The sequence below is a fragment of the Hyla sarda genome, chromosome 6 (genome assembly GCF_029499605.1).
Source record: "Hyla sarda isolate aHylSar1 chromosome 6, aHylSar1.hap1, whole genome shotgun sequence".
NCBI classification, from domain to species: Eukaryota; Metazoa; Chordata; class Amphibia; order Anura; family Hylidae; genus Hyla; species Hyla sarda.
In genome coordinates, this window is record NC_079194.1 from 71,891,063 (window position 1) to 71,903,979 (window position 12,917).

The following is a 12,917-nucleotide window of genomic DNA, read 5'->3' on the forward strand; positions in this document are numbered from 1 at the left end:
GGGGGCAGGTGAGCTCACAAATTTGTCAGCATTCTCCTTAGGAAAACACGGAAACTTGTACATGCATGGTGTTTGGACGTAGCTGGTCATGTACCCTTCCAATGAGGATGTGATTCTTCTCGGAAGTGGCACTTATCTTCTAACAACTGTTTAGGACACCTTTGTGGACATAACTATTAGGTGGTCAACACCTTTTTATAAAGATCTGAGAATCTGTAATTTATCAAAGGCATGCGCCAAGCTTAGGATCTTTTTCAGCAGGTACATTAGACCTATGTTTTACCTAAAGCGTACCCTTCAGATCCAACAAAAAACATTTTTTTTTTTTTTTTTTTTTTTAAATATATCACTCAGTATCTAATTCTGACCATGTACATCTAATTTTTAAGTGTCTAGCACCTTTTTATTTTATTTTTTTTTATTGCACTTTTAATTCAGCTCACTAGTCTGAATTCCTCCCTCAGTATGCTGTCTGCTCACATCTCCCTTAGCATTAGCAAAACTACAACTCCCAGCTTGTCCTCACTGACAGCGGGACACAAGCTGACAGTGGGAGGATTTTTCCTCCAGCTCTGAGCCCTGCGCTCACAGCTGTCAATCAAGGAAGTGTGTCCATGACATAGGTGATGACGCATGGACACAGCAGGACTAGTATGTGTCCAAGCAGGCAGGGGGGCAGTTGTTTGACTAGCTTTTTCAATATGAAATACTGAAAATTTTCTAATTAAAGCAATTGCAAAACATATTGGTTTTGCATGCTTTACAACATATCAGGTTTTTGTATCTGTCAGTGCCCATTTAAGCTTAACCTGAGGCTTTGTTTAATGGATTCTAAGATCATATGAGTGACCTTACATCGGAGTAACCTTTACACTGCAGTTTCTAATGGAATTTGTGAAATATCTGTGCATGTGGATTCAGGGTAATTCATCCATCTTTACTATTTTAATGACCTTCTCTATGTATCTCTGTAATTTAGGAATAGAACCTGGACATATCCCTGGATCCATAAATCTTCCTTTCCCAAGCCTCCTCACAAAAGATGGGAATGAGAAATCTCCCGAAGAGCTCCGAAGCCTCTTCCAAGAAAAGGGCATTGATCTCTCTCGTCGCCTAGTTGCCTCGTGTGGCTCTGGAGTTACCGCCTGCCACATTGCCCTGGCTGCGTTTCTTTGTGGTAAAGAAGATGTCTCCATATATGACGGATCGTGGGTTGAGTGGTACATGAGAGCAAAGCCAGAAGATGTGGTTTCAGAGGGTAGAGGAAAAACTGTTTAAGTGACCAGGACCACCTCCGATCTGCTTCACACTTGGGTCTTGGTATTTTTCTAAGTCAGTGCCTTAATTCTTACCAGACATGTAAATGGTGATTGACACCTGAAATTACTGTCTAAAGTTCACACAATTCTTATGACATCTTATAGTGACTACAGACAGAAGTCCTCTGTACAGTTACTATGTGTGGACGGAAGAATGAATTGTCCTCTTTAATAATCCAGGATGTGCTGATTCTGAACTGTGTATGACACGATCATCTGTAATTTGTCTAAATTCCCTTTTGGTACTGTTTTATATGTGAGTGCAATGTGATGATTTTCAATAGGAGAGCGCACATAGGTGCATAGGGTGATGGGGCTTGCTTAGATTTGGTGGAACAACCAACATTCTGTATTACTGCTAGCAATTTTATACAGTAAACAGCAGGTATCATAGTGGCTGTGACTGTTTAACAGTGTTGGTAGGAATTAACATTGTTATATCAAGTATATGCACTAAATATGTGAAGGTTCAAGCCGTTCCTACATTTTGTACATGTTTTGCAAAAATAATTTTTTCCATTTCATTTTTCTGTTGCTCATGCTGTATGGTTCCTGGTCAGTTTTTGCCTGTTAACTTGTAAAAAGTAATAAATTGGCCACATTTGGTCAACTTTTTAAATACTGTTTAAACACATGTCTACCCAGTAGAGGATCATATAAGATTATAGATGTGGCTACTACCAGTATTCAGCAGCCCTTTTTGTACAGTGACCCCTCGACTTATGATGGCCTCGACATATGATCATTTCAACATATGATGGCCTCTCAGAGCCCATCGTATGTTGAAGGCAGCATCGACATATGATGCTGCTGTGTGTCGGGGCCATCGTACAAACAGCTACCTGAGAGCGCTGACAACTTCAGCAACTGACAGATAGTTGTTTAATGTGCCCCGTTCTGCCTCCTGTTACTCACATGCTGTCCTGCTAACTCATACAGGCTTCCACTGTGAGCTCCGTGTAAGCCCCGCCCCCCCCAGTGCAGCTATAGCCAATAGCCTGCAGCATCTTGCTGCAGGTATCCAATGAGCTGCTGGCTGCCCTTCCTTTCCTATAGAGCTGTAGTCGGCAGGATGGTAATGGAGGACATTCTGTCCCCCCTGAAGGTATTTAAAGAACTGTACAGTACTGTATGCGATGTCACACATCACATACAATACATATACACACTATACACCCCATACATCAATATTTCCCTATCAGTGTGCCTCCAGCTGTTGCAAAACTATAACTCCCAGCATGCCCAGACAGTCAATGGCTGTACATGCATGCTGGGAGTTGTAGTTGTGCAACAGCTGGAGGCACCCTGGTTTGTTAAACACTCCCCATACACTCCACATACAATTGTCATCCCAGAACCAATTAGCAGTTTCCCATAGAGATATGTATTCAACATACAATGGTTCCAAGGCCCCAGAACCAATTACCATTTTTACATAGACATATGTACTCGACATATGATGGTTCTCCTGGAACCAATTGATATCATATGTTGAGGGACCACTGTAATTGATTTAAATAAAAGCTTTTACATGCCACTTCAACAGTTAAAGGGGTAGTCCGGGGAACACTACCTATCCACAGGGTAGGGGGAACGTGTCTGATCGTGTGAACCCCAAGAGATCTTGCGCTGAAGTCTCCATTTAGTAGCTTGTTCCCTAGCGGTCAGACCCCCTTAGCCCAAACTCCCACTAGGTGTTTCCCTTCTCTGCAATATGCTATCCATTGCTTGTTGTTATGTCTGCCTCCTCCAAGATTCAGAGCTCAGATTGAAACATAAATCAAAGCTTCCCCATTATCCTAGCAGCAGCAGTTCAGTGATTAGTGTACCTATCCCTTCCTGTGCTGTTTCTTTTGTTTATGCTCATATAGCAGCTTACAAAGCCAGCACATCAGTAACCCCCTTCTTCCTCCATGTGCCTATAGTAGTGTACTGTAAATCATCCCACAGAACAGTACATGTTTACTCCAGTGTGTTTTCACTAGCATTATGTCCTGGCATAGCAGAGAGGAGCATATGATTGGCCAGGCAACTAAGAGTGGAGGAACCTGTGTGTGTACTGTTTCCAAACAGCCCAGCTCAGATCCAACCCCCTGACATGGTTAATATGTGAAATAGCTGTGCATCATGGTGGGGGCTTTTAGGGGGCTCAAACAGTAGTGACAATATTAAAGAGTACCTCTCATCAAAAAAACTTTTGATATATTATAGATTAATGTATGCAGAATAACTTTACAATTGCATGTTATTAAAAAATATGCTTCTTTGTATTTAATTTTCCACTTTGAAGAAATGACCACTAGGGGTCTCCCTACCAGTCCTGGCAGCAAGCATTTCAGACTCATGCTGGAGTCCTAAACCCTACGAGCTGCCAGTCTGCTTTGTTCACAAAGGAGAACACTCCGAGCTGCCAGCCTGCTTTGTTCACAGCCTGTTTGGCTGTGAACAAAGCAGGCTGGCAGCTCTGAGTGTTTAGGACTCCAGCATGAGTCAGAAATGCTTGCTGACAGGACTGATCGGGAAAAGTACAATAGAAAGAAGCATATTTTTCATTAACAAGCAATTGGAAAGTTATTCAACATTCATTAATCTAAAATATATCAAAAGTTTATTTGATGAGCGGTACCCTTTAAAATTGGCTTATCGCTATTCCGAAAGGGCAGGGGGCTCTTACACAGTGCAGTTTTGTGGTATTGAAGCCGGCATCAGGTGTCGGTCATAATGAATTAGTTAATTAAAGAAACTAGATTCCAAAATGAACCAATGTGTGTGGCTTCATTGTTCAACCATCAGATGGTGTTTTCACCCCCCCCCCCCCAAATCCCTCCCCCCTCACATTTCTTTCTATGCACTGCCTACAATTTTGACATTCATTTGGCAAAATTGCAGCAATAATTGAGCTTATTGTAGTTTTATAGGCGCCCATTCATGATCTGCAGCCATGCCATACTCTGTGTGTTTGTGGAATGTTTTAAAGCGTTCTGCAGCGGTGAGATTTACTGTGACAAGGATGCTTACCCTCTATGTATTCCCTTTTACTGTTGGCTTCTTGCCTTATTTTAGCTCTGATTGATTACTGCAGAGCCTTTGTGCTTAATTGTCTATTAGAATCTGAAATCCTCTTCCTGTTGTCTGACATAAGGCTCTGCTTCGTTCTTCCCCATAAGTAGCATTAGATATATTTATTTTTTATAGACTGTCTGATGTTTATAAGCACAATTCCTCTATAAACATAAATCACTTTATTGGCCATGGTGATAAAAATGTAAAACCAAAATCAACTTTTTTAAAGGGAATCTAATAACTTGTACAGCCTCACTTAAGCCCATACCCAGGGTGTAATTGTGGGGGTGAACATGAGTAAATCAGTGCGTTTCCCTCAAACTGATCATTTCCCCTGTTGCTAATATGCAAATATGTTCTTGGAGGCAGGCGCTGGCATATTGAGCATCCCTGCATCTGTCCCCTCTACCCGCCTCCATTGTGTGAAATAGCTCATGAGTAACAGGGACACTATCTTAATAATGGAACCACCAATCTGGTTTAGTAAAACATTATTTTACTCATGTTCACCCACACTATAACCCTGTGAATGGACTTAAGTGAGGCTGAACACGTTGTCAAATTCCTTTAAAAAAAATAATAATTTGGTTTTACATTTTTATCACCATGGCCAAAGTGATATACTATACTATATATATATATATATATATATATATATAAACAAGCTGTCAGATTCTCTGTCAGAAACGTGTCCAAAGGAGTGCGGAATTCCTCTTTGGCAATTCCGCTGAACAGAGTCCTGTTGAATCAAATGGATTTTGCTGCGCTGTGCACATGGCAGAATTTCCTTGCCAGATGTTTCTGGCACAGAAATTCAGAATTAACGTGTACATTTTTTTTTTTTGCAGACTCTGCACGGAATGCATAGCCGTCTATGGGACTGCGCATTCCTGTGCGGTCCTAACACTGGCATGTAATACTGGCACCCACGGTTTCCGGAATGTTAACACAGAAATTTTTGTGCGGACATTCCGAAGAGTGAACATAGCCTTACACATAAGGGTGTGCCTAGGCGTCCTAAAGGGAACAAGCTTAAAAGCAGCATAAAACTGATGACAGGTTCTCTTTAAACTACTATCACAGAAAGTAAATCAGTACTACATAAGTACATAAGCTACAACTATGGTATGATAAATTCAAACATAATGTGGTATAAATGGAATTTTTGCTATAAACAAACCTTCTGAACAGCTTGTTCTAGGAGAAGCCCTACTAATGTTAAAGGTGTGTTGCTGCTGAGACCCCAGCAATAAACTAATCTGTAGGGGATGTCGCGCAGGAAGCGTTCTGTACCCTTGCAGCACCTCCCACAGGAGAAAAGAAGTATTACATCACCATCCGCTTGCTGTCTGCGTAATGCATTGACGGACTGGGACCTTCAGATAAACAGAGGCACTCTTTGCAGCTGCTCTTTACTCTAGGTAATAGCTCAGGACTGTTTCCCAACCAGGGTGCCTTCAGCTGTTGCAGAACTACAGCTCCCAGCATGCTTGGACAAACAAAGCTATCTGGACATGCTGGGAGTTGTATTTTTGCAACTGCTGGGGGCACCCTGGTTGGAAAACAATGGCTAAGGATATCTAAAAAAAAAAAATTCTAATTCAGATGACCACTTTTTAATACACATGTGAATAAAACATTCTGAATACACATCTGTTTAGGTCAATACTAATACATAGGAATACACAGACTTGGTACCCTCCAACCGAGCATTCCAGCCTCCACCGATTCTGCTTCTAAAATTGTTAACTTATTGCCATGCCTGGAAAACAGCCACGTCCTGCCAAAGGTAAGGGACATGATAACAACATTTTGTAGTAGTTTTTTTTTTTCTCTATGCATTTTTGGAGCTATTTGACTTTATAAAACAAACAATAACCTTCAATATTGACTGCTTGTGCAATCCTGGGAGATATAAAACCCGCTATTTTCCACTGTAAGCAGAAATTAGATTTTGCATGAAGAGATTAAAATTACCTTGACAAGCCATAATGTACCTGTGCTTTTATTTTAAGATTTCAGTATCCTCCATTGCTGAAGGTTATTACTGGATGTGACCTTTTTTTAAGCTATGATCACACCTCGGAATGTCCGCACGGAAAATTCGGAAAATTCTCCATGCAGACTGCGGGGGGGCTCTGAAATGCATTGTCTCACAGACGGCCATGCATTCCATGCGGGGTCAGCAAAGTGAATGGACAGGCTTATTCTTTCTGCGGACATGGAAATCAGAATTTCCGTGCCGGAAACATCTGATGCGGAAATTCCGCTGTGTGCACAGCGCAGCAGAATCCCATTAAATACAGTGGGACTCTGCTGCGGAATTTGGCATGGAAATTCTATACGTGTTAACATGGCCTTAGGATGTTACATCCCCTTTTCAGCTATCTTGAATTTGAGAAATATATGGACATACAGACCTCTAGATACTCATATGCTAATAATCTATGTGGGATGTAATGATGGGATATAGTGATTGCTGGTCTTGTATCGGGATGTGGTGATAGTGTGTTGATGATTGTCTAATACTGACTGGATTAGATAAATGTAGTATTAATATATAAATTATATGTAAAATTAATACAGGCTAGGTGATAAAAGTAAAATTTATATAGATTTTAAATATTTAGTATTTCGTGTGTGGCTGTGCAGGGCCCTTGCACTAACCACACCTTTAATAACTAATTAAAATAAAGAAGATAAAAATACAATAAATGTAATAAATTAATACAATGGAGGTAATAAAAAATAAAATAAAAAATTCATGTAATATAAGAACAGCAGTCCCTAATTGCAGCAGCTGGAGATGAAAGAATATTTCTTAATTCCTCAATGATTGTGCACTGTAGCAAAATTCAAAGTGCTATGTAGAGTTCAGAGTGCTATACAATAAATGGGAAGTTCAAAAGTGCTACGCAAAGAATGATTCCAATCCTCCACTGGGTAAGTAGATGTTTAGAAAGAAGTTACTGTAGCCAAGGACAGTTGTAGCCACTGTTTCTAAATACATAAGAAAGTTGTTGGTGCACAGCACCGCTCACCGCTTCCCTGATGCGCTCCTATCTGTAGTATGGTCCTTCTCCTTCTCAGGCTTGCACAGCTTGGCAGCTGGCCTGGTGGAAAAAACCTGGGATCTGTCCTGCGCTGGCTCAGGATCTAGGTACCGGGAGTTGGTAGATGCTGGGGAGCCGGTAATGCCGTGGAGCTGATGTTCTGCGCTGGAGGGAGGCTGTACTTGGATGGTCCGGAGGCTGGCACAGATCTGCGTCTGGCCGTTGGATAAAGCAGGTGCAGGTGAGCGGTGGATGTGCTGTGAAGGTTACGGAGCCGCGTCCTCGTGCGAAAGTGCGTGCTCCCAGCTTGAACAGTGGTACCAAAACAGGGGGGTTCCAGCAGTTGCAAATGGGACTTAGCTGATTGGGCTAGATATGATGCCAAATGCGTTTCGGGGTGTCCCCTTCTTCAGTGGCTGTATAATTATATTGGGTGCCTCTGCCCTTTGCCAGTTTTTATATATTTTAGTGCCCTAGGTGTTTTGCTCCAAGCTCCTTGCAGTGCTGGGGACTTGGGTTCAAATCCCACTAAGGACAACAATAAATAAAGTGTCTTATTATAGTAGCCAAAACACCAGGCATTTCAGGACTTGGGAGCCCCTTGGTTAGCTGAACGGACGTGAGCAATATAAACAATGCATGTACACACATATATGCATCCATAAAAAAGTGTCAAAATACTTAGTACAACCCACACTTCTAGGCGGGGTTACTGTGTCATTTATGCATCAGTATTGGAGAGCTGCACCGCCTGTATTATAGCAGGTATGTAGAAAGAACGTAGCACTCACCTGGTGACCGGTGCAAACATCAAAACATCAGGACGGACAAAACAAACACACTCAGGAAGAGCATGGGGAGCGACGGCTCCGTTTCGCGGCAATTACAGCTTGATTACGCTTAACCCCGGGCCCTGCCCCGGCACCGCAATAAGTAGGCGCGGTCTCCAGGGGGAGGGGGGGCAGGTTACCCTGCTGACGTGATGCAGGAGCTGTGTAACCATGGCGACGTGCAAACAAATGCGGAGCTGTCAGGCGGCTATGTCAGCTGGGGATCACTGCAGTGCTTAGCAAAGGATCGCTTAGTGTTAGCTAAAGCGGGGACGTCACAGTAATGAGCTGTAATGGGAGAGGGACAACAGAGGCACACTGTTAAAAATTATCGCGGCCATAAGAGCAGGGGATGAGATGGAGAAAGGTTAGAACGGGAGAGGTAAGCGAAAGGGAGAGGAGACAAGAAATAGGGTGGGAGCAAAGAATGGGATAGAGGGAAGTGTGGTAAGCTCCCATGAGAGGGAAGGCTGGTGGGATGCAGGGAATAGTGGGCGATCTGGAAGTCCTATGAAAAGGAGGATGAATTAAATAAAGGCACTAAGTTCATTTCGTTCATTAAGTCCCAATAATCCAGTGGCTCGCATCCTGGAGATCCAAACGGCTTCCCTCTGGAGGAAGCAGGTATGCAGATCCTTTCCACTGTGGTTTTTCTGTACTCTTTCGATGCCGAACCACCGGAGACAATGCGGATCTCCGTTGTGATTCTCTTGTACATGCTGGGTGAGGCGTGGGACTCCTGTCCCCAATTTGGTCAGACGGATATGTTCTCGTAGTCTCATAAAGGCGGGTCTGATGGTGGAGCCTACGTAGAAGCGAAGGACAGAAAAGACAATGTACGATATATGGGATTCTGCAGGTGATAAGCGACTTCACCTGTGCATCCCTCCCATTTTGAAATTCTTGCCGACTGTCATGAATTTTCAGTGGTCACAGTGTGCACATTTGTGATTGCCTGTGGGGGCCGTGCTGTTCAACCACGTCAACCGTGTTTCCTGTGGATCGGCCACAAATTTGCTCCTCACGAGTTTGTTCTTAATTGTAGTACTACAACTGAAAGTGATTAGAGGTTTATTTGCCGCAACGTTTCGCAGAGCTGGGTCGGCTTCTATCAGATGCCAGTGTTTGAACAAAACTTTGCGTATGGTGTCTGCCATATTGTTGAACTTGAAGGAGAAGGTGAAGCGGTTGGCAATGGAGTCTCTTTTTTTCTTTTTGTTTTTACTTATGAGCTCGCTCCTAGAGAATTTGTCAGTTTTATAAAGTGCTTTGTCCACTACTGATTCTGGATAGCCTCTCTCCAGTAAGTGTCCTTTCAACAGCCCTGCTTGTGACTCAAAGTCCAAGGACCTGCTGTTGACTTTCTTGAGCCGTAAAAATTGGCTGAAGGGCAGTGATCCCTTGGTGTGTCTAGGGTGGAAAGAATCGTAGTGCAGGTAGAAAAGAGGAGACGTGGGTTTCCTGTAACCTCGGGTTTCAGTGCCATCATCCGCAATTTTGACCACCACATCCAGAAAAGAGATTTCTGTGTGACTGAGGGCTCATGTGAAAAACATGTTCACAGCGTTATTGTCATTAAGAAAGTTTATGAAATTGCTGAATTCTGTGTCTGTTCCACTTCATACCACAAACACGTCGTCCACAAATCTTTTATAAAATTTTATGAATTTAGCGAATGGGTTATTGATGCTGTAGATCAATTTAGACTCCAAATATGCCAGGTACAGGTTCGGAAAAGTGCAAGACACCGATGTGCCCATTGTGGTGCTGTTAAACTGTTTGTACCACTGGTTATTAAACTGTATTATGCCTACATAGTGGTTGTGTCTTGTAGGGTGCTTTCACACCACGTTTTCATCCTACGGCTGCCGGCCCCGGCTGGGGAGGGGAAAACCGTGCAATCCCGTACCCCAGCCGGAACAGCGCTGAAATCCATTGACTTTAATGGGCCGGACTTCAATGTTTGACTCTGGTAGGCTCATTTTCAACCCGTATCCGGTTATCTGACTAGACCTAAAACCGTAATATACTACGGTTTTAGGTCTGGTCAGAAAACCGCATACGGGTCGAAAATGAGCCGACCGGAGTCCAATGGTGACTCCGGTCGGCTCATTAAAGTTAATGGATTTCAGCGCCAGTCTGGCTGGGATACGGGAGCACACAGTTTTCCCCTCCCCCAGCCGGACTCGGCAGCCATAGGCTGAAAACGTGGTGTGAAAGCACCCGTACACAACAATACAAGGTGAGCAGATTCCCTGAGGGTCTTGGTTTTTTCATCTACCCCTGTGATAGATATATTGTCCTATGAGGAGATCTTCCTTCTTTTTATCGCGAGACATATACTATAATCCTGTAAAACAGGCACAAACTCTAGGCCAGCTCTTGCCTTGTTTTGTATGTCCGTTATCCAGAGACTGATTCATTCTTGTCTTGACTACTGTAACTGATCGCTCTTTTCTAAACTTTCTCCAGTCTATTCTGAAAGTAGCAGCTAGGCTAATCTTCATGTCCAGTTGCTACACTGACAAGTCCACTGCACTGATGCCTCGCCCTGTGCCAGTCACTGCACTGATGCCTCGCCCTGTGCCAGTCACTGCACGGATGCCTCCCTCCTGTGCCAGTCACTGCACCGATGCCTCCCCCTGTGCCAGTCATTGTACCAATGCCTCCCTCCTGTGCCAGTCACTGCACCGATGCCTCCCCCTGTGCCAGTCACTGGACCAATGCCTCCCCCTGTGCCAGTCACTGCACCGATGCCTCCCCCTGTGCCAGTCACTGCACCAATGCCTTCCCCTTGTGCCAGTCACTGTACCAATGTCCCCACCTCCACTGATGCCTCCCTCCTGTGCCAGTCACTGCACCGCTGCCTCCCCCTGTGCCAATCACTGGACCAATGCCTCCCCCTGTGCCAGTCACTACACCAATGCCTCCCCCTGTGCCAGTCACTGCACCGATGCCTCCCCCCTGTGCCAGTCACTGTACCAATGCCCCCCCCCCTTCACTGATGCCTCCCCCCTATGTCATTGCTTACACTGATGTTTTCCCACTGTGTCAGTCACTACACTGGTTACCTGTTCAGTCCAGAATACAGTATAAACTCCTGACTCTTACCCACAAAACTCTCCCCAATACTGCACCTCCCTACATCTCATCTCTGTCTACATCCTACACATGCTCTGGTTGGTCATGAAGTACAAGGTCTCTGGAATGTGGTGCCCTGGACATTCAGACCCATTTCTAACATCCCCAGTTTTAAGCATGCCCTACAGCTTATCTTTTTTTACAGAGCTATAATATTCCCTAATCTGCCTCACCCACTATGACTGTTTCTCATCAAATCTGCTTTCATCCAGCAGTGTCCTGATGCTCTGTGCTGTTGGTGACAACTAGTTCCCCAACCTTCTTGTGCACCTACCTTTTAAAAATACAAAACAAAAAACTTAGACCATAAAAAAAAGCTCCTGCCTTTTTCTCAACCCTCATAGATTGTAAGCTCTTGAGAGCAGATCCCTCACTCCTCTTGTTTGAATTGCTAATAAGTGTGTATTTCTCATTTTTTTAAAATATATATTTCTTTTTTAAAATGATTACAGTATTTATTTTTACTGTATTATTATTAAGATATAAAAAATGTGGACATTTATAGAATCTTTATGAACTCTTCCTGCCGTGCTTAATGCATACAGTATCAAATATTTTATTATTGTTATTATTATTATCATCATCACTTTTTTATTACTATTATTATTAATATTATTACCATATTCTCAAAGATGTCAGAGAAAAATTAGGAAATTTATAGAAACTTTATGCACTCCTCATGCTGTGCATACAGTCTTGAATGTTTTATTATTATTATGATTAATAATAATACATTATTATTATTATCACCATTATTGTTTTATATTATTATTATTATTATTATTAATAATAATAATAGTAATATGTATTAATTTTATCACTATTATAATTGTATTACATTATTATTATTAATAATAATTATAATACATATTATTATTATTATTATTATAATTTTATGTTATATTATGATTGTTATTATTATTAGTAATAAGTATTAATATTATCATTATTATTATTTTATTATATTATTATTAATAATAGTAATAAGTATTAATATTATCATTACTATTATTTTATTATTATATTATTATTATTTTTATTAGTAATAAGTATTAATATTATTATTATTATTTTATTACTATTATTTTTTAAGTTTCCTTCTAGAGAAGACATAATCCTTATTGTACATCACAATTTAAAAGGATGAAAACATAACGGGAAGCTGTAGCTCAGCTTTTTCCAAATGATGTGTCTCCAGCTGTGGCAAAACTACAACTCGCAGCAGGCCTGGACAGCCAAAGGCTGTTTAGGCATGCTAGGAGTTATAGTTTTGCAACAGCTGGAGACACACTGTTTGGAAAACACTGCTGTAGTTACTGCTGGGCAGTTAGGGACTATAATTCTCCTGCTTGACCGGTATGGGATAGACCTGGAATACAGGTATGAATTATCCCTTATACATTCTAATTTCAGAAGCCACAGTTTTTTGGCTTTACATAGTCATTAGGATTTTGCATCACTAAATGTAGCAGATTTTGTTTGGCATTGAAAGGGTTTCACTTGCAGAAACG

General features: G+C 42.1%; 1 protein-coding gene across 3 annotated transcripts in view; it reads left to right on the plus strand.

Annotated features, from left to right (window-relative positions):
- The window catches only part of MPST (mercaptopyruvate sulfurtransferase), a 28,760-nt gene extending 21,934 nt beyond the window's left edge, over window positions 1-6,826 (plus strand). For 2 of the 3 annotated variants that reach the window (XM_056524113.1, XM_056524114.1), the window contains exon 3: window positions 980-6,826. In XM_056524113.1, the coding sequence (XP_056380088.1) occupies window positions 980-1,278 (299 nt within the window). In that variant the 3' untranslated portion in view covers window positions 1,279-6,826. The remainder of the gene's footprint in view (window positions 1-979) is intronic. The other variant, XM_056524112.1, reaches the window with a different exon arrangement.
- The last annotated feature ends 6,091 nt before the right edge of the window (window positions 6,827-12,917 follow it).